Source organism: Thermobia domestica, chromosome 13 (genome assembly GCF_964235325.1).
Source record: "Thermobia domestica chromosome 13, izTheDome1.hap1.1, whole genome shotgun sequence".
Taxonomy (NCBI): Eukaryota; Metazoa; Arthropoda; class Insecta; order Zygentoma; family Lepismatidae; genus Thermobia; species Thermobia domestica.
Window position 1 is genome coordinate 164,610,329 of NC_137466.1, and position 22,644 is coordinate 164,632,972.

Below are 22,644 nucleotides of genomic sequence, written 5' to 3' on the forward strand. Positions count from 1 at the left end.
ATAATTCTTTAAAACTCCTAATTATCTATTTTTTTAAATTCTATGATGATCAAAGTTGAAACTGGAATTCACTATTTTTTTTAACATTTTTAACGTAAATAGAGGATTAATGAAGGAAATAGCAGCTATTCTTGGTACACTGAGTCCATGTCGAAAAAAAAAAAAAAAAACTTTTGCTGTCTCTTACTTTTCTGTCTGATGCTCTGTGGCAATCAGCGTTGAATTAGAAAATAGTTTCGGATAGAGAATTAAATAAAAAGATATTCTTAAATCTCTACATGGATATCGGGGGGCGCGGTGGCTCAGTGGTAGAGCGTTCACCTCTGGTGCTTGGGGTCCTGGGTTCGATCCCAGCCACCGCCAAGTGAACTTTGTGGTGGACAAACACCGTGCTCGTGGGTTTTCTCGGGGTTCTCCCGTTTCCTCCCACTTTCTTCATTCCACCATTTCACTCATTATCACCGTCTCCTTTAGCCTAATCGGCATAACCGTGGGACGTAAAACTCAAAGATTTCATTTTTTTCTACATGGATATCAAAAAGCCATTTCTCGCTGTCTTGTTATATATACAAAATTTCTCGTATGTGCTGCAGTAGATAGTTAAACAGAAACTTTCCATATAGTGTTAGGCTTACTAGGTAGGTCTAACTTATACATAAACATTCTCATATATAAATCAGTTATAAATCTATACTGCAAACAATTATTTATCAAAATATACTACTGGACATGTACTTTAATACCAGATACGTTTTTCACTTAAAATGATATTAATATAAACTCATATATAAAATTTAGGTAATATAAAGGGATACTTAATATACTCCTGTACAACTCATATAAACGGACATAATAAAGCACAGTGAATACACAATTATTTCTTCTTTTTATCTAAATTTTCATATCGCCATGAGTCGGTACATAGCCTACTAATCCACATCTTCCTAATCTCCCAATATGTCTCTTACCGTTTTTTGCTCTAATGAAATCAATTTTGAAACCGGAAATGGTACTAGATTTCTAACACTTCAGGTTTTAGTAGAGATACATTGGTGGAACTAAAATCTATTTTTGGTGAAGTTAAACCCATTTCTAGAAACAACTTTTTCCTTTCCACTACCGTGGTTTATGTCCTATCTCGATCAACGTTGAAGCTGAAAAAGGTTGCTTTCTAGCACTTCTGGTTTGAAATAGAGAGTTAAATTATAATAATAATAATAATAATAATAATAATAATAATAATAATAATAATAATAATAATAATAATAATAATAATAAACTGATTTTGGGATCCTGGATCTATATAAAAAGAACAATTTCTTCTTATTTCTTTTCGTTTTTGCTTTGATAGTTGTCGACAGACAGACAGACAGACATAGGCTGATCTAGTGGTCCTCAACCTTTCTTGATTGACGACACACTTTACCGAACGTGCAGGACATCGGCACACATTTTTTTGAAATTTTTATTATAAATAATAATAATAATAATAATAATAATAATAATAATAATAATAATAATAATAATAATAATAATAATAATAATAATATTTATTATAGCAGCGAAACCAATAAGTTTTTATAATGACTCTATACAGCACTGAGCATTATTGCTACCACTTGAGGTGTTGACCGTACAGTCTGTCTCGATTTTAACTAATTATTATTAAATTCTTCATAATATTTAAATTTCAAAAGTTTGCGACACACATTAGGTGACTGCGTGACACCAGTGTATCGTGACACATCGGTTGAGAACCACTGGACTCATGGGCGTCTCTGGCGGGGGGGACGGGGGGGACGCGTCCCCCCCAATATTTTGAGTGACATAATCTAAAATTCCGCTGAGATACTAGCAGTTAGATCATTTCCTTTGATGTCCCCCCCCAAATTTTACATGCCAGAGACGCCAATGACTGGACTGATCTATAAGATCTCTCATATTTATTCATAGCATAGTTTGAAATTCTAAAAGTTCTAGTATGGTAAAGTTATGAATGGTTACATTTTTTGAAGAGGAGGTAAAGAAATGAAAACCACTTTATGCTAAAGCTTTATTCTTTAGTTTACACTGATTTAATTTTTGATGCAAATTTGAGATCTTTGTGGTCGTACATGCCACACCTTACAAATCAATACAACAAGACGTTTGGGTAAACTAACCATTAAACGTCATCTGCCAAGTCAGGTTAACACATGTTTCCATTAATTTTCTTTCTCCTCATAAGAAATTAATTAAGGTCTCTGTAATCTTGAGCTACAGGTGTTGCTGCGGGATTAAGTGCGACATGCCAGAAAAAAAAAACCTCTTATTGTGATAAGCAGTCGCACTAGAACGGAAAGTTTTTCTTTTTTTTTTTTTTTCGTGAAGACACAAGTAGCAACTGTTCTCCAAATTAATTGTCTGGTATTAGAATATACATTTGTTTTTATATATATATTATATACAAAAGGTTGCTTGTACTTAACTTTCTTTAGATGTCCTTCCCTTTTAATTAAGAAACATAGGGTTTAGTTCTTAAAAAATAATGGGTCTTAAGAGGGCAGTTACTTTGCTTTCCCGTTTAGACACTGGTTATACAACTGCATCTAAATTAATTGACGAATTTAGGCTTTATATTTGTTTTATATGAAATATCAATTACTTTTTCAAACCTCCACAGCTCATTCCCTATCAGGATAAATTACAGACTATATTAATATACTGGACAGAATGTAAACGAGTCAAACTTTAAGTGCGGTGTGGTCGATTTTGTTGATTACGACAAATAAACTAGTGGCAGGATAGCAAGATGAGGTAGTTCAGAATTTAGAATTCGTCATGAGGACCCATATCAAGATTGGTCATTGCTAATGGTAAAAATAAATAAATAAATAAAAACTTCATAAATATCTTGAAAATATTTCGTACCCTCTTTAACCCTCACAATTGGCAGAGATAAATGAAACCGAATAAGTCAATCATCTAGTTAAGACTACACGGTTAATAACGAATAGCAGAAATTGTAGTCAATAGCGGAAGGTTATGAGAAAATCCCTGGTCGGAATGTTGGTTCGATTGGAGTTTTTCATTTCTTTTAGCACCGAGGCTAAATGAGACGTGAATCTACAGTTTAATTTGGATTCCAAACCACATGAGCTTCCACTGGAAATCGAACCCATGTCTCTCGCGTCAGAGTCGAGTGCGCTAATCATACAACCCCAAGGTGGAATGATTTACTAAACTCTTTTGCTGATGTGAAAGATAGTCAGCGGTGAAACAATAGCATTCTACGCAGCTCACTTGAAAGGTAAAACCTAGTAATAATTGGGACAATGGGCAACAGAAACACAAATATTATCTGTGGAAAATATAACTTACTCTTCATAGTAATTATTTGCCTGAAGTGTTTATAGTGTTTGGTTTTCGACCTTTTTTTGTCCTAAAGATGTGAGTGCCTCGACTTTTGTTGTTCTAAGGACGTAAGTTTATAGGTGACATTATAGTTACATTACTAAGTTGCTTATAGTTACATTAACAAAGTTTTCCTTATTTCCGGTCAAAGTTTGTTACTGAATTCTCTATGTGGGTTCTCTCTCTCTCTCTCTCTCTCTCTCTCTCTCTCTCTCTCTCTATATATATATATATATATATATATATATATATATATATATATATATATATATGTGTGTGTGTGTGTCTGTCTATTATTTGCGAATTTTCAATTTTGAACTCTCCATCAAAAACTATGTAAGAAAGTGATGGAATTTTCCGCGTCAATTTCACTGTTCCAAAGATATTGGCCGAAAAAAGCTGATTTCGGGATATTTAAGGAGACATATCACGAGAACCGTAAGAGATCATATTGGTATTGATCAATACCTAAGAGTATGGTGTATATTTTGGTACCAAATAGTAACCGGTGGCCACTGGCCGAGATATTGGTCAAGAAAGTTCGTATTTCAGGAAATTTAAGGAGCCATATTTCGAGAACCGTAAGTCATAGAGAGATGATATTTTGCGAATTTTTCAATTTTGAGCCTTCCATTTTGAACATATGTCTTCGTAAAACAACATGTCGTAGAACGTTTTAACAGAATTGTTAAACAAAACATGTGGAAAAAAATAGTACTCAAGGCATTTATAAATGGATAGATTTATTACAAGAATTGTTTGATGATCATAGTAATAAAGCACATAGAACAATTGGTATAAAGCCAGTAGTAATTCATAAGAAAAATTAATTCTTTTAAAGTTCGTTCTGGTAATGGTCTTGGAGCATTCTCAATTGATTTTCCATTACAAATGGTATGCAGTGAAATACATGGACATGGAATGTAAATTTTTTTCAGTGTTCCCTAAGCATTCTAACCCATTTACTCATTCACAACGAGGATGCAGTGGACAAATATTACTTCCCACAGACTGTCTAGAGACAATGGCTACTAAAGTTCACTTCGAAGATTGTCAAAACCTTTGAGGGTAGCAACTGTAGTTAATTACTGCTATAAGGCGAGGTGTTGATATTTACAAATAAAAATTTACAATTCAAAATCATAGAACCTTCCCTGAGAAATGAATTGTGTTAGATTATATGAGTTGCTTTTTGGTAAGAACCAAAGTAATATGAGTTCAGTTTATCAGTTCTGAGAGACATTTTCCTGCAACAACCATTCTAGATAAAGCACCTATTAAACTACAGCAATGCTAAAAATTAATTATATAATATCGACTAAACACAGCGTTATACTTTTTACTATGTACTTAACTATTAATCAGTGTCATAAGAAACATATCAGTATAAAACTAATTTCAAGACCACATCTTCTATTATAAACTATGTTCCACAAACTTCTAGAATGTTTCAACCTTCTACTTCTTTCTCTTCTTCTCTAAAACAAGGCATGTGCATCAAAACTACAGCAGATTCTGCCCTAACATCACCATACTAAGGCCGGCAGTATATTGAGCAGAGGACAGAACAGTGGAGTCGAGTTTCAGTATTATGAGCAATGCAAACCACGTCTCGTATCGCATATTCACTCGAGCAATATGAAACAAAGGGCTCTCCAACACTATGACTGAGACGCATAATCTCCTGCCTCCCTCTACTTCGGCTTGGCTGGCCTTTCTCTAGTGAACATGCGCCCGGCCCAAAAGTGGTATTCACCTTTGTAGACATGTAGTGCCTGGTTCATCGTTTACGACGCCAAGTCTACATCTTTAGAAGGCCTGTTCTTGTTTTATGAATGGTTTGCACTAATCGACCTAGTGCTAAAAGATGTACATAGAGTAGGATCGAATCAGTCCTTTTGATCAATTCTAATTAATTGCAATCCACCAAATTAGTCCGACGAAGAAGAACATTTTCTTCCTATGCTAAAGAGTTTTTATAAGTAAACGCTAAAAGTTTGTACAGGGTACGCTCCAGCAATATAGCAGTATTTTCTTGCTACATATGGATTTGAAGCATGAGTAGGCCTCCCAGATTTTCAAACTATAAAACCGGGACCCTATGAAAATTTACAGTGTAATCATAGTTATGTGCTTGTGATTTTGGTGAAATATCAGAATTAATTAAACAATAGGTGAACACTCACCAAAAGTTGGTGACAAGAGACAAGACTTATTCCTACTAGTTGTGTATTGAAGACTAATAAAAGTGTAGATTATTTCTATCAGTTGAGCATCGATGAATAATAAAAGAGTAGATTATAACTTTTAGTTGAGATCGATGACTAATAAAAGAATAGATTATTCCTATCAGTTGAGTATTGATGACTAATAAATAGACTTCGGATCGATATTCACTAAAAACGGCAAAATATGCATGCAAATATGCGCTAAAAATCACGCAAATATGCACTGAAAATATGCAAATATGCACTAAAAATTGTAGATATGCACAAATCAAAACCTACAGTTAAACGAGGAATTTTATTTTCTTAGAGAAAAAAGTTCTATTATTTGAACTATGTCCTACTTGGTGTATAACCATGATGCATTCATGCTATAATACACAACTAGGTAGTTTTCGTTGTTTTCTGGCAAAAAACTTGCATTTATCCGTCAAAACATTACTCTACATGAAAAATGTTCCTTCCGTGTCACAGATCGTTTAAGCTACACTTTTTCAAAGAAGCAATGTTACTTGCCAACAAATATGAAAATCGTGCGTTGTTGTTCCCAGGAACAATTTATTTACATTAGACAATTTTAAGTCAGGATTTTTCGCGGTTATTGACTGTGTTTCGAAGAAATGGTTGTTCCCCGTCTGTAAGTGAAATTAAAATATATCAACTTTATATATATATATATATATATATATATATATATATATATATATATATATATATTTACAAATATAAAAGATTGCACCAAGTATCTGTAAATAAAGAATAAATATACTCAGAGAAGTAAATATACATTTCTGGCATAAACATATAATAAATCCTGCCTAGCGAAATTGAACAGGACTCGCAAAAATTTCCGTTAAAGGTTTTAACATTAACGAAGATAGATCTATGCTTGAAAAATAAATAAGGTATATACATATAATCTACAAAGTGAGATAAAATGTTGTACATAGGCCTACCGTATTCAATTACAGTATTTATTTATGCTACGAATTAGTACACATAAAACTTACAGTGAACAACAACAAAATCTATCTACGGTTTCAAAGGCCAAGACAAAAAGTAGATGTTATGCCCTTTTCAGCGCTCCTCCCTCTACTTTTGGCTCTTTCTTGAACTATTGTGTGTATTATGCTCCTTGTTCCATGTCTCTAAACCAGCTAGAGAATGAGTTATTGGTATTTCGGAATAACTACGAAAATTGCACTTCGTTCAACAACTGGCACGGTATCTAGGGCTTTATATGACAGTGGGCTAAAGGTTAAATATGTAGGGTAAAAAGAAAACGAAGACCTTTACAGACAACGTAGTTCGTAGACCTAACCTCTCACAGAATGTCTAAAAAGTTTCTAAACGATGCATTCCGCAACTTGAAAATTTCCGTTAAAAGTATATTTTAACATCTGTTGTTCGCGACACAGATTCCACCTAATCAAGAGAATGTAGCACATTTTTTTTTAACCTATAAGTTCATAGGACCGTGAAATATTCCCATTTAAAATAAAATTTCCGTTTTATAAATAGCCTGTTGAATTAAGTTTTGCTGTATTAAAAGCCTGTATTCAAGAAAGTTTATGTTTTTGTTTAAAAGAAAATATATCCACTTGAAATTACTTTTCGTATCCAATTATGTGTAAATTTTAGAATATTTTCTGCTAGCGTAACATTGTCCATTTAAAACAGCAATAATTTACAATGTATAATATTGATACCTTAAATGGAATAAAGTGATTTGAGCGAGACATGGAGCATGAATGGGAAGAAGGTAAAGTTATCGAAAACATAATAGAAGAATTAGTAGGACAGTTACGTTTCGAGAGACCGAGGTGTCGATCAAAGCAACACAAGCTTATATTTAAATACTTTCATAAACTGCTTAAAGGGAAACTTGTTAAAGTATCTTCTTATCTCAGAAAGTAACTACTGTGACAAGTTTTAGATTTTGTGAAAAAAAAAATAATTGTAGAGCTCATTTTCAAAAGAATTGTTCATTTCTTCCCGAAATACATTTTTCAACGGTTTCTTTGGTATGAACTCTGTCGAGTATGCAAAAAATTCCACATCTGGTTCTTTTATAGTTGTATAAATTCCTTACTAGACTTGAAACTGCTATGAAAATATAAGAAGGTCAACAAAAAAAAAAAAAAAAAAAAAAAAAAAAATAAAATAAAATAAAATAAAATAAAATAAAATAAAAATAAAAAAATAAAAAAATAGAGCGCTGCAGATGTTTGAACTTTTGCTGTCGAGCAAAATAGAAATGTCCTCTTCTGAAAACAAACTTACTTACTTTGAAAATAACAGTAGTTTCCCATACACTTTGTAAAATATATTTTTTGCTTGAAGTGTTAACGTCTCTCAACTTCAATCCATTGTTTAAAAAAATAACTTCTAGAAGATTTTTCGGGCCCATTTAGTTGTACTAGTGTAACATCTTTGTCCAATTTTTGTTCACTTTTGTCCACCCAAGGAAAACGTATACCATTCAAATTAACAAAGGAGGGCCATTTCAAAATTTTGGCCACTTCGATCACCTGTAGTGCGACATCAAATTTGAATTTTAACTAGCTCAGAATTTTGTCCAATATTATCCATTTTTGTACCCCCACAAAATTTTTTGCATCTTTCAAATAAATGAGGGAAGTCATTTAAAATTTCGGCCACTTCGATCACCTGTAGTGAGATTTCTTCAAATTCGAATTTTAACAAGCTTAAAATTTTGTTCAATTTTTGTGCATTTATGTACCGCGATCAAAACATTTTGTAACATTAAAATAAACGAGGGAGGGTCATTTCAAAAATCGGCCATTTCGATTACCAGTAGTGCGACATCTTCAAATTCGAATTGTAATTAGCTCAGAATTGTGTCCAATTTCCGTACATATTTTTACCATCAAAAATTTGCACCTTTCAGATTAACAAAGGAGAGCCATTTAAAAATTTTTACCACTTCGATCACCAGTAGTGTGACATCTTTAAATTCGAATCCCCTAACTAACTTAGAATTATCCCTAGTTTTTGTAGACATTTGTACCACCAAGATAGTTGAAATTCGAATATGAAAATGTCTCACTACAGGTGATCCAAGTGGCAAAATTTTTAAATTACCGTTCTTGGTTTATTTTAACGATACATAATTTATTCTTGGTGGTACAAAAATATTCAAAAATTCGACACACTTATGAGCTAATTAAGATTCGAATTTGAAGATGTCTCGCTACAGATGATCGAAATGGCCGAAATTTTAAATGACTCTCTCGTTTATTTGAATGGTACAAAATTTTTTCGTGGGTGGACAAAATGGACAAAAATTGGACAAAATTCTGAGCTAGTTAAAATTCAAATTTGAAGATGTCGCACTACATGTGATCGATGTGGACAAATTTTGCAATAGTCCTACCTCGTTTATTTGAATGGTATTTTTTTCTTGGGTGGACAAAAATGGACAAAATTCTAAGCTAGTTAAAATTCAAATTTGAAGGTGTCGTATTACAGGTGATCGAAGTGGCCAAATTATGAAATGGTCCACCCTCTTTTATTTGAATGGTACAATTTTTTTTCTTGGGTGGACAAAAATTCTGAGCTAGTTAATATTTGAAGATGTCGCACTACAAGTGATTGAAGTGGCCGAAATTTTGAAGTAGTACTCTCTCGTTTATTTGAATAGTACAATTTTTTGCGGGGTGAACAAAAATGGCAAAAATGGACAAAATTCTGACTTAGTTAAAATTGAAATTTGAAGATGTCGCACTACAACTAAATGGACCCAGATTTTTCTTTTGGTACTCTTATACTGCCACAGGACCACACAATTTCCAATCCACACACGCAATAGTAACAACTTTAACTTCCGAGATGGGTGACGTGGAAATTTTGTTGTAGGTGATTTGACACCGTTATTTATATCTTCTTCCACAAAGGTGACAGTCATGCATCATTGCTGGGAAGATTAATCACTCCCCCTTTTCTTATTATCCTTTCACATCACCTTGGACGATATTCTAAACCGATAACAATGAACCATTAAAAGATCTTGTGTCTGTTTATATTAGAAACTTGAAATTCCATTTATGAGGGAAGTTGGTGGACGTTAAACATTATCAATTTGGTCGTTCCTTTAAATATGCATTTATATGCAGTAACGACATAGACATGCACTAACCTCCGAAATATGCAAATATATGCACTATAAAACTCTGCTATTTTATCCCAAAACACCTTAAACGAATTTCCGTTTAAAGAGCATATCAATATTTCATCAGGAATAAAACACGCAAATATGCAAAAATCGGAAGCCTACTAATAAAAGAGTAGATTATTCCTATCAGTTGAGTATCGATGACTAATAAAAGAGTAGATTATTCCTGTCAGTTGAGTATCGATGACTAATAAAAGAGTAGATTATTCCTATCAGTTGAGTATCGATGACTAATAAAAGAGTAGATTATTCCTGTCAGTTGAGTATCGATGACTAATAAAAGAGTAGATTATTCCTATCAGTTGAGTATCGATGACTAATAAAAGAGTAGATTATTCCTATCAGTTGAGTATCGATGACTAATAAAAGAGTAGATTATTCCTGTCAGTTGAGTATCGATGACTAATAAAAGAGTAGATTATTCCTATCAGTTGAGTATCGATGACTAATAAAAGCAGAATTTTTTAAAGTACAACACGAATGTATTAAGCTCTGGAGGGAAACCGGGACATTTGAATTTTTGAACAATTTTTTAGGGAGACAGCTAATGTAAATCCAATACTGTGCTGGTTTAATGTCTGCGGGCTCTAACCACGATTCATCAACGTTGTCATACTAACGATTTCAGTGAGAAAAAATAGTACAGTTGAGCGTCCTTTTAAGAAGAACCAAGTTCTGATAAAATTAAGTTCTGTGCAATTGTAGAAATAATGTTGTCCTCACGCAGTTAAAACTTAATATATTTTTACTGTCGAATTATTTTTTGATGAAATTGTATGGGGAAAAATAATGTTGCGGCTTATACACACATGAATACTGTGTTGCTTCTACCCACTAGGGATAGATTTAAGATACCACCGAGATTACATTCCACGATCACTTTTGCTTTCTTTTCTCTCAGTTGTTTCTGAGTTTTGCTGGCAAGAAGGCACAAACGACTCCCCTGGACATTATTTAGTTTCATCATAATTAAAGTTTGTTCCTTTCTAACGTATGAAGTTTCTAAGAGAACGGTACTTTAATTTTTCGCAAAAAAAAAAAAAAAAAAAAGGATAAATATACTCTAAGTTGGCATTTTTTCTAACTTTGTTAGCAGCTAAACATATAGTATAAATACTAGTATGTAACCATACACTGTAATTTTTGAAAAGCAAAATAGAGAGAGCTATTTCCGTTGCTGAGCTCTTCAACAGATAAACTTGGCATTATCAATGCACTTCAAAACAGTTATGTTAAATAAAATAAGTCATATTCAGAAACTGTTTTATGCGTAATTAGCGTTGTATTAAGGGCTTGGCTAACCCACGATTATAATTTCCGTGTCAAAGACGCGCTTGTGATTTAATCCTCGATTTGTATAAAAACATAAGCCACTATCGCTTCACAGAGTTGTAATATCCTAATGGCAGATAATTTTTGTGCTGATTTCTACTTTCGTGTTCCTTCTAATATCATGGGCAACCCTGTCGAAAATTGTGCTTGCTATTTTCGATTTTGGTATACAGTGTGACAAACGCAATCAAAATGTTCTTCAATAAGGAAATTTTTATCGTGTTATCCATTGTTAAAATACAGCACTGTATAACACTTGGAGTACTGTTTATATTAAAAAGTTCTGTCATGACTACATGCTTAGTGCATGCGTCTTCGGCGCGGGAGACCGAGGTTTGATTCCTACCGGGAGGTCGCGTGGCTCGGTTTCCACGTTAAGATATAGGTTCACATCTCCTATAGTTTAGGTGCTAAACCCTGATTTTACTTACCAACCAACGGTTGATCTTAAAATAATGTTGAATAATGACATCCATCTACTATTGTTTGTTTTTTTAACAGGTTAAGTGCCACCTACATTGCAACAAGAACATCTCCTATGGCCAAAATGTGTTTTCTTAATTTTTGGTTTCTATGCGTCTTTCTTAGTAATAACCTATTCATTTTAGGTAATTGTATAGTATCGGTACTATGTAGTATTGATTCTTGTGGTGACATGTTAATCTCACGTGGCTCCAGATGGACCGTGGTCCGGAGTAGGCTTAGTGACCACGTGAAACCAACATATCACTACACAAATTTTTAGCCGATTGTGCCCAGACGTTGGACTCAAAATTCTATAGGTAAGGCTGTTTCTCGTACTACTAGACCGACTACTATACACTGCAATAGCTTTTAATGTAAAAAGTGAGATCAGTGAATCACCACAGGACATAAGCTAACAAGAAGTTGTGTGAGACCAACCTGGCACCACGTGGTCGTAAGGAAATAATTTATGTGAGGCCAACGTGGTCTCACGCGGCACTTAACGTGTTAATATGAACAATATCTCCTGTGTTATACGAATCACTACAATTTATTAACGATTGAATGACAGAGCATTTTAGAATTAGTAGTTCCTATAAAATACTCTCAAGCTCCTGTTAGCAAGATTGATCCCATTTACAGATGAAATTATTTGAGATTATCAGTGTGGATTTAGGCAAAATCGATCAATTATAGACATTTAGATACTATTTGTGAAATACTTGAAAATTAATGGGAATGCTACAATCAATTATATATGGATTTCAGGACTCGGTTAGAGGAGAAATATATAAGACATTCTTACTGAATTTTGTACAAAAAAAAAAAAAAAAACTAGTTAGATTAATAAAGATGTGTTTAAATAAAATCCAAAGGATAGTCCGAGGAGGGAAATACTTTTCCACGTGGTGAATGGCCTGAATCTAGGAGATGCGTTCTCGCCATACTTATTAAATTTGTTCTGGAATACGACATAAGGAAAAGCAACAACCATAGTGTAGAGTTGAATGGCATTCACCAGGTTATAGTTTATGCTCATGATGTCAATCCGTTAGCGGATCATATGAGGATAATAGAAAGAAATGCAGAGCTTTTATTAAACACTTGCAAGAACATGGGTTTAGAAGTTAATATCAAGAAAACTAAGTACATGGAAATTCGCTGTGGCCGCAATACTACAAATTATGGATACGTTAAAATATCAAGCAATACTATTGACAAGGTAGATACTTTTAAATATCTAGGATCAACATAAAGTCGTCCCAAGATCACATCCACGAAGAAATTAAATGTTAACTGAAAGCAGCAAGTTCATGTTGTTACTCAGTTCACACCATTTTGTAGTCGCGAATTCTGCTCACGCTTAAAATATATGAAACGATGATCATGTCTGTTGTGCTCGTGTGATTGCTAAACATGATCGCTTACTTTGAGGAAGGAACACATACTGAAAGTATTTGAGGGAGGGGGAGGAGAATTCTGAAACAAATATTCGGACTCAAGATGGACGGAAATAGCAAAGGATGGAAACTTTATAACAAGTAATTGCATAATTTATACTGTTTATCTAATATTGTTTGGGTCATTAAAACTAGGAGGTTCACGTAGGCAGTTCGTGTAGCCAGAATGGAAGAAAGTAGAACCACTTGCAAAATTTTAACCCAATCGGAGAAAGACCATTAGTAAGACTTAGACGTAGATGTAAGGACAATTTTAAGATACGGTAAGATCTGGCCCTGCCTGTATATATATATATATATTTATAAATTAACATAGATGTACGCTTATTTTAAATTTTACGCTTCCCCACCTGTGGATAAGCGCACGCCAGGTTGAATAAGACCGTTCTAAGTACCCTCAGGTTGTATATAGAAGTGAATATAATATAGTTTATAGAAATTTTTAAAAATTTTTTGTAACATCTCTGTATTGTTGAATGTGTCACAATACATGATATAAATAATTAAAAAAATACGTGCAAATAAGTATTCATCTGGGTATATCATTGTACATAGAATGTTAAATGAAAATTACTTCATTATTATAAAAAAAATGCAACATAGGTTCCAAAAATACATTTTATATATTATTATATATAAAGACACTGTTTATAGAAATCAAACACCGTGCTCGTGGGTTTTCTCGGGGTTCTTCCGTTTCCTCCCACTTTCTTCATTCCACCATTTCACTCATTTCTCATTATCACCGTCTCCTTTAGCCTAACCGGCATAACCGTGGGACGTTAAACTTAAAGATTTAATTTCATTTTTTATATAGAAATGCTTTTTCTCATGAACTAATATGATGATTTTTTTTCTTTGGTTCTGAATAGAACAGAATGCATCTGCGGTGATCATGGACGAAGTGTACAAGAAGCTAAACGCCATAGAAAAGAAACTGGACAATTTGACTGTATCGTCTCAACAGTCCCACGACACAGTTACTGGGTTAATGAAAGAAATTGAACAGGTAAGATTTTTAGATACCTTTGTATAAAGATATTATCCACTTTTTGTAAAAAAGAAACATATTTTTCAGGTAATATTTTTAAAGCCAATTTTCAAGATAAGGTTTCCAGTTAATTTTCAATTTCTAATAAATTTATCGTCAGTGTTGTATTCGCGATATTCCTTGAGAGGGGTTCTGTAAAGCTATCAAATAATTGACGAATTCATATACTCAGACCGTTGAAATGTAAAACTTGCCTCACTTATATAAAATGATTCAGGACACAGGAAGAACTCCTGTTGCACAAACACTGAATTAAGCGAGTATTTTTTTCTTTTTCGAACAGCCTGACAATAGGATTATAGAAGCCTTAATCTAGTCGAGCATGTCAGTAGAGAAAGATCTGAACCTGTTGTGAATCCAAAGGCATATGCATTATCTACTAGATCAGTGTGTAAGGATAATGCGTGTCTCATGTTTTCCGTTTTGGATAAAGTGTGATTTGTATCTGATAGATTCATATATATATATATATATATATATATATATATATATATATATATATATATATATATATATTAAATTTTCTACTGTGAGGCAGTTGATCGAATGCAGTACATCTATAACTTCCAGTTGCTTACAGGATGAGGTCGGAGATGGAAGTTGTTCTTGGGACGCGTAAGCCATTTCTTGCTCTATCTTCATTTTTGTCATATGAAAATATTTAATTAAACCGGAAATGGTAATATATTTTGGCAATTTCTGCTTGTACTAAAGGAATAAAGTCAGAGATAGAGGATTCTTGCGAGATTGAGTTCATATAAAGACACTGTTTCTCACTGCCTATGATTGACTTATCCTATGGAAACCAGGATTGAAACCGGAAATCGTAGATTTCCAACACTGCAGGTTAAAATAAACATACAAAGGTAGAGATGTAAATTTATTTGGATCGGCGAATCGATTTAAAAAAGAAATAACAAGAATTTTAGGGAAATGATCAAAAAATGGATCAAAAGATTGCAATCTTGGCCAATAATTAGCTTTTAGATCAGAGGACACAACATTTGTGAACGGCCCCTAAATCAAGTATTTTCTACGGAATAAGGACATCATACTGAGTTAAGATGTTGTTTGGGTTTGGCTACACTATATGTGATTCTCCAGATACAAGGCGTACAAGAAAATTTTTTGATTGAAATATATTGAATCTTTTGATCCAAAAACAGCTTCTCTTTATCTTTTACCGTTTCTGCAATGCGAAAATTAATGTAATGACCGGAAGGGGGAGTATATTTCTACCAATTCTGGATTCTATTACGTTATTCAGGAATGTGAGAGTTTAAGTTGGAGGAAATATACAGGGTGTTTGAAAACAACACCGACAACGTTTGGGAGGTGATTCCTGAGACCAAGATAAGACAAAAAGTATAGACCACCCTGGGTGCACGAATGCTTAAATGCTTTCTTTCGGAGTTATAGGCTGCCGAAAACATGAAGGTCCATAGCTCCAAAAATTTATTTGACCTACCGTAGTTGGTTCAACACTTCACTTAGGAACTACTTTTTGCCCTATCCAAATACAGAGGTTTAAGAATTTTGCGGTACTTCCGAAACAATTTTTATGTATGTAGTTGGTGAATACTTTAAATTATATCCCCGTAGCCAACTCCCTCTATAAAAATGGTCGCTTGAGTACCGCAGGAGTCTGAAACATGTATTTTTGGTTAGTGCACATATTAGTTCCTAAGTGAAATCTTGACCCGACTATGGTAGGTCCCACAGTTTTGGAGCTAACGGCAACCTGTAACTTCGAAAGGAAGCATTTGTGCACCCAGGTTGGTCTATACTTTTTGTCTTATCTTGGTTTCAGGAATTACCTCCTAAACGTTGTCGGTGATGTTTTGAATCACACTGTATATTCTTGAAATGTTTAGTTTTTCACTAAAAACAAATTCTCTTATCGTTTTTCCACTATGAAAATTAATGTTCATACCGAAGGTAGTATAAGATTTCTACCACTTACAGTTTTAGTAGAGAGATGCCGAAGAAAATAGTATCTCTTCCTGAGTCACTGAATCGATTCGTAAAAATGCCACCGTATGTTACTTTTTTTGTTCTATTGGGATCAACCGGAAATTGTTGATTTCTACAATTTTGAGCTTGAACGAGGGTTAACGTATTATATGGAACCTATTCTTGAGACACTATATCAATTCCAAAAGCCTGCTCCTCGATATCACTGTTTATTTTTATTATGACTAACGTTAATACTGGAAAAGATTAAATTATGTCAATTCTAAGTTAAATAGATATCAATGGAAGACATTATGCTTTGCTCAAGCACAGTTTGCTCAAGCAATGTCTGTCATGAAAAATCCAGAGATTGAGTGATGCTTGCCTATTATTTTATACAAAAAAATCACTGTTATAAAATTACATTTCAAAGGAGAACAGAACAGTAAACTTCCTGCCAGATACCTCTTATAATTTAAGGTAATTTGTAAATAAGTACCTGAGCTCAGGTACATAAGTGATAAAAATGGTAAAATGTAAGAATTTACGGTAAATAATCGGTTTAGAAACGGGAGATATTTTCCATGATGTACAGATTTGATATAGTAAACACCACCACAATCTTGCCTTCTATAATATCGCTCGGTGATCTTGGTTCAAGATCGAAAAGTGCAATTGCTATGTAGTATCACACTGGGACTGAGATATAGAGGATGTTTCAAAACAGTACCGACAACATTTGGGAGGTGATTCCTGACACCAAGATGAGACAGAAAGTATAGACAAACCTGGGTGCACAAATGCTTCCTTTCGGAGTTATAGGATGCCGAAAAAAAAAAAAGATGAACTTTAAGGTCCATAGCTTTAAAACCTTCAGACTACACTTAAAACTAATATGTCTCCTATGCAAATATCCAAATTTCAAAATCCTCCGGTACTTCTGTAACAGTTTTTATAGAGGTAGTTGGTGAGTACTTGTGAGTATATGCCCATAGTCAAACTCCTTCTATAAAAATTGTTTCGTGAGTACCTTAGGATAATGAAACGTGTATTTTTGCATAATGCACATATTAGTTCCTCAAGTGAAGTCTTGACCCGACTACTGTCGTATAGTTTTGGAGCTGAAGTTCATTTTTTTTTCATGTTTTCGACAGCCTATAACTCCGAAAGGAAGCATTTATGCACCCAAGATGGTCTATACTTTTTGTCTTATCTTCGTGTCAGAAATCACCTCCCAAACGTTGTCGGTGTTGTTTCGAAAAACCCTGTACATATATGAACAGCACTGGAATGATATATTACAGTCATGGACAGTAGAGAAGGAACTTAAAATTTAGTATCGTTATAGCAACTCCCTGTTAATGCATACCCTGCTAATAAGTTTATCAGGGTACTGATAACGAATAGTTCCCATATTTGTGAACAAAGCATTAGAATATTGTGGTTATCATATATAGGTCTATTTTATTTTCTATTATCCCAGTCTCTTATTAGGCATTTACTTTTTTTATTACTTGTATAACGTTCATTATCTAATTAGTAATGGGAACGTAAAAAGTTTTTAAGTTAGGAAAATATTTTGAATACTTTTCATATCGTAACTTGTAATATGAAAGACATTTTCTCAAAAACTGATGCTATGATGTTATTTTTGAATTTATCTTCTTTTTAGACGGCTGTAAACCAAATTATTTAACCTGTAAACAAAATAAGGCAAACTTAATTACATGTGAAGAGTCAAGATCAATAAGAAGTACTGTATTACGTACTCCATAGTTTCTAGGAAACGTAGATTGGGAAGATATCGAAGTGAGATATGAATATGCAAATAGATCAATTTATAATTATTATCAAGAATTAGAGAAAAATGTTTGTAATTAATGATTAAACTATTGATGTATCAATGATTCGTACAATAAAAAATATTTAATCTCTAATTTTTAATGTTTTGTTTTTCTTTCAAACACTTAGTATTTTATAAATATCATATAATGCAAGATTTACGATTTAAATTAGACATTAAGTCAATGATGAGTGTTCTACCTAACATAGAAGTATTTTCTTTTCCTCCTTTGTTTTGCTTTAACATACCTCTATCTTGTCACTCAGAATACAATTTCTTAAACAACTTTCTAACCAATTAATTTTTTCCCATTTTTTAAGTATTGCCATTGTACTTAGCTTTTCCCTTACTATCCAAAACATTTTATACTTGATTTCCTTTCGTTTCAGCTAATTTTCCACATTCTTCTCCACACTCAGATGTCGAATGTATTTATAACATTCGATTCTATATTTTAACGACTTCTAGAGAATGTAAATACTAATGCATTAATACAAATGCTGCTGAAATTAAGAAAAATATGCTATTCCCTACGAAAGCGAGTAAAATATCTAAAATCATAAATTGTCTTTGGTGAAATAGAAAAGCTAACGTTTTGAAAAAAGAATTTCATCCACAGAAAAATGTAGCGAAGGGGAGCAGAGCGATACATTTTAATTATTAATTCAGATCCAAAACGATGTTTCTACATCTCTATTGTATGTAGGTTCAATGAGTGTCATATATTAATGACTCTATAATTCGTTGTAATGTATTATTTCAATACGTATTTCATGTGAGAAAAAAGAAGAAAAAAAACAGGTCATACATGAATTAGAAAATGGCTGAAATTAACTGAAAATATCAAATCTTGAATAATTAAAGAAATGAAGTTTATAAATCTTTGTCTCCATTCATGGAATTCATTCTCCATTACTCCAATTTCACATCATTCGAACATATATTTCCTTCTTCGCAGATCTTGCATATCACTCTGTCTTTGTGAGGTTGTTCACCTAGGGCAATCTGGATGGACACGGCCGCGAATGTTCGAAATGACAAGAAAACGCGGCGAAACTATTTGTGGGCGTACTGAAAGCATATTCTTATCGATATGGTATATTTTGAAGGCATGTTACGCTAATTATTGTCGATTGTTCTGTCGTAATGTGAACAATAATCTACCCTCTAAAGGACAGTAATGCGGGTTGCCTATGCAGGCGATGAAGGAAATTCGACATTTTCATCGGTACGCTGTCAAAATTAGGTTTACAAATGCCATTATGTTGAAGTCTTCTAGGTAAGCACCAATCAGATTTTGACAACATTGAGAATATCTTTCAATGTTAGGGGCCACGGTGGCTCAGTGGTAGAGCGTTCACCTCTGGTGCTTGGGGTCCCGGGTTCGATCCAAGTCCCCGCCAAGTGAACTTTGTGGTGGACAAACACCGTGTGCGTGAGTTTTTTTCGGGGTTCTCCCGTTTCCTCCCACTCTTCATTCATTACTCATCATCACCGTCTCCTTTAGCCTAACCGGCATAATCGTGGGACGTAAAACTCAAAGATTTCATTTCATTTTTCTTTCAATGTTAGTAGATGGTGACGCTACATACATTATGTGGCAGAACGCTCGCAAAAGAAACAGTCTGCTATTTCGGTGTAAATCTCTCCTCTTGTTACCATCTCAGTTTCAGGCTCATCAACAATGGTATAAAAGGTGATAATACGTGATTTACTTCTGGCATTTAGGTTTACTTCTGGTGCAGCTCCTTCACTGGATTCCTTCTTTATGATATATTTGCGAATTGTAGCTATCTTCTAATTATCATCTTGTAGCATTTCCTCTGCAGCTGCTTAATATTTTTCAAATTTATTTCGTGAAGATAATGGTAAGCTAATGAAACATACAGATCTGCAGCATGGTTTCAAGTTCACAGTCCTTAGTTTGTAGAACTTGGCTTACTATGTAAAAATTCTGCAAAATTGAATTCCAAAATATCATCATCATAAAAAGTATGAGAGACTGTACTAAATTTTCTCGCTTCAATTCTTTAAAATAAATCATGTTACACTATTAATGAAATGAAATATTTCCTCGTGAAATATGAACAAAATTATAAGGAAAACTTTAGAATACTTCGTCCGAACAAAACTCATTCTCAAAATTATTTGCATGAGTCGTATTTGCGAAAATTATAGAAGAAAATACACTCAAGACTAAACTACAACTTGTGGAAAATTTGCCGGAAGTTATATAACAACATTATAGTATCATATTATTAATGAAATTTTTATCTATGAAATATGAACAAAATCCTCTGAGTCGTTTCTGGAAATAAATTTACAACAATAAACTACCTTATGTGGATATTTTCGTATGAATGATCATTATTGACTTATTAATGAAGGGGTTTAGATTTCTGGGCTTTCGACATCTATGTCCATGTTAGCCCGTCACGTTTGTGGGATAAAGTCCCTCGGCGGGCACGTACCCGGGGAAAGGGAAGGAACAAAGGATTGGGGAAGAAAGAAAGAGTCCTGGAACCTATGGTAGGTACCAATTCGGCATTTGCCTGGTGTGAATGAGGTGAAAACCTCATTCAGGGTGGTTGGCCTCAAAAAGCTTTTTATACTTTTTCGACCGAGTGTCCCCACCGGGAATGGAACCCGGTTAGCAACTACGCTACCCGGGGACTTATTAATGAAATATGAATAAAAAAACGTGTGCCATTTTTGAGAAAGCCATTCAGAAAAAAACTTACCTCCAAGAGTAATCTTACCACTCCCAGATTTTTTTAAAAAAAGAAGAAATGAATTATTCCATATTATTAGGTTATTAATGAAATATTCGTTTATGAAATGTGAACAAAATCGCCTGTCATTTTTTAGAAAATAATTAGAACAAACATCCCCCAAAATATACTACCCCTCTTAGATTTTTAAAGCACAAATGAGCTATACTATATTGTCAGGTTATTAATTAAATATTTATGTAAGGAATATGAACATCACTTGAGTTGTTATTGTGAAGATCGTCCGAAAAGAACTCACCCTCAAGAATAAACTTCTGGTAGATTTTTTTCAGAAAAAATTACTTAACTTTCTGTTACAATATAGGGCTGTAGAGGAAATACTAATATATGAAATACACGTAAACAAAATCATTAGATCGTTTTTAGATAGTAACGACATTTTCCCTTTTCGGCAAACTACTCTTAGTTTCGGAGGTATGAAGAAAAATTTGAAAAATCTCCTCAGAGATTATTATCATTAAATTAAACATTTTGTTAAATTTAACACTAAAAGTTTTAAAATATCAATAATATTCTCATGGTATTTTTTTTCACCATATTTTAAAGTGAGAAAGTAACTATTTAGTTCAAGAAACAGGATTCATAATTGAACTACTTATATTTATTAACTATCCAGACATCTCTCGGGAATTTGCCGGGCCTGAGAAGATGCCAATTAATTGTATAAATGCCCTCAGCGCCCACGGCCTGCAAATTACAAAGGGGAAAGGAACCTGAGGAAGATGCCATTAAGGTAAACAACCGTCGAAGCTTCCTTTACATAGAGGGATTTATTCCAGGGCGCTGTTCCCCTTCCCTCTGTTGCCCCTAAGTAATCTTAACAGCCAAGTAAACAAACTAGCACATTGATTTAACATTCATGCTAGTTCTTGGACGCATGCCTATTTTCTCATTCTTAGCCTCAACGCCACTAGAAAAAAGTGAGGGAAGTACTTACCTTAATTCACTCACTGAATTTTGTCACACGAATAATAGAAGCTTAATTACTTGCGACTCTAATTGTCGATATTTTTAAAACAAGTACATTATTAAGTGACAATGATGATGTTAAAGAGTATTAAGAATTTTGAACATTGAAAAAAATCTTTCCATTGCCTACTTTTCAATTCAAACAAATATGATTGATAATTTCCAGTACAGGGGACTCTCAATTTAGACTTTCTGATCTCATTTCTCCCAGGATACTTTGCGGTCGGTGATGTCACGTGGAGGTATCGCCAAGGATGTTATAAAATAGATGATCTACTCATACCACAAAATCGTGAAGCCATACGTCACAGCCATACGTATCCTATGATTGGTGATTTTTTTTGCCTTTGAAAGGTTATTTCGGATAATTTCTTCTGACTCCTATTTGTACACCCATACGTGCAGCATGTAACCATTGTACATATACGATAAATCTAAAGCAGCGACTTAAATAAGAATAAACGAAAGACACACTACGTATCTATATATGAAGATCACAATGTTTTGAGCCAACATATATGGTGACCATTCAGTTACCTAATAGGATGGAGGTTCATATGGGCCGATTGTCTATTTTATAACATCCTTGGGTATCGTGAGGTATCGTTCAAGAGAACGAATGAAATATTGCTTACGCAATTACCCTAGTTGGTACTCAAGATGGACAAAAAGTTGCTCCACAAGACGTCACGGACAGGGAGCCAGTCAGAACGCTAAACGAGAACTGGGGCTACCTGTTGTTATTTTACATATTTGTTTCCAATATATATTTAGTCTGTATTGGGTATTCATTTTTCTTCGCAATTTATTATCTCAATTTCTGGCTATCACATGTTATCTCAAAGTTTTCTCAAAATTATGCAGTGCAAGTTCAGTAATCGCTCCAGAAACCAAACGTCTCAAAACTTCTTGAACAACTTGAAATACGAACGAAAAATTCTAGAAGGAAATTTTGCCTTGGAAAAC

At 33.7% G+C, this 22,644-nt stretch overlaps 1 protein-coding gene across 1 annotated transcript in view; it reads left to right on the forward strand.

Moving 5' to 3' along the window:
* Positions 1-17,882, forward strand: part of LOC145669323 (uncharacterized) — a 70,163-nt gene extending 52,281 nt beyond the window's left edge. Inside the window, exons 3-4 of the mRNA XM_081737631.1 lie at positions 13,948-14,079; positions 17,747-17,882. Coding sequence (XP_081593757.1) covers positions 13,948-14,079; positions 17,747-17,770 — 156 coding nt within the window. The 3' untranslated portion in view covers positions 17,771-17,882. The remainder of the gene's footprint in view (positions 1-13,947; positions 14,080-17,746) is intronic.
* Positions 17,883-22,644: the final 4,762 nt, after the last annotated feature.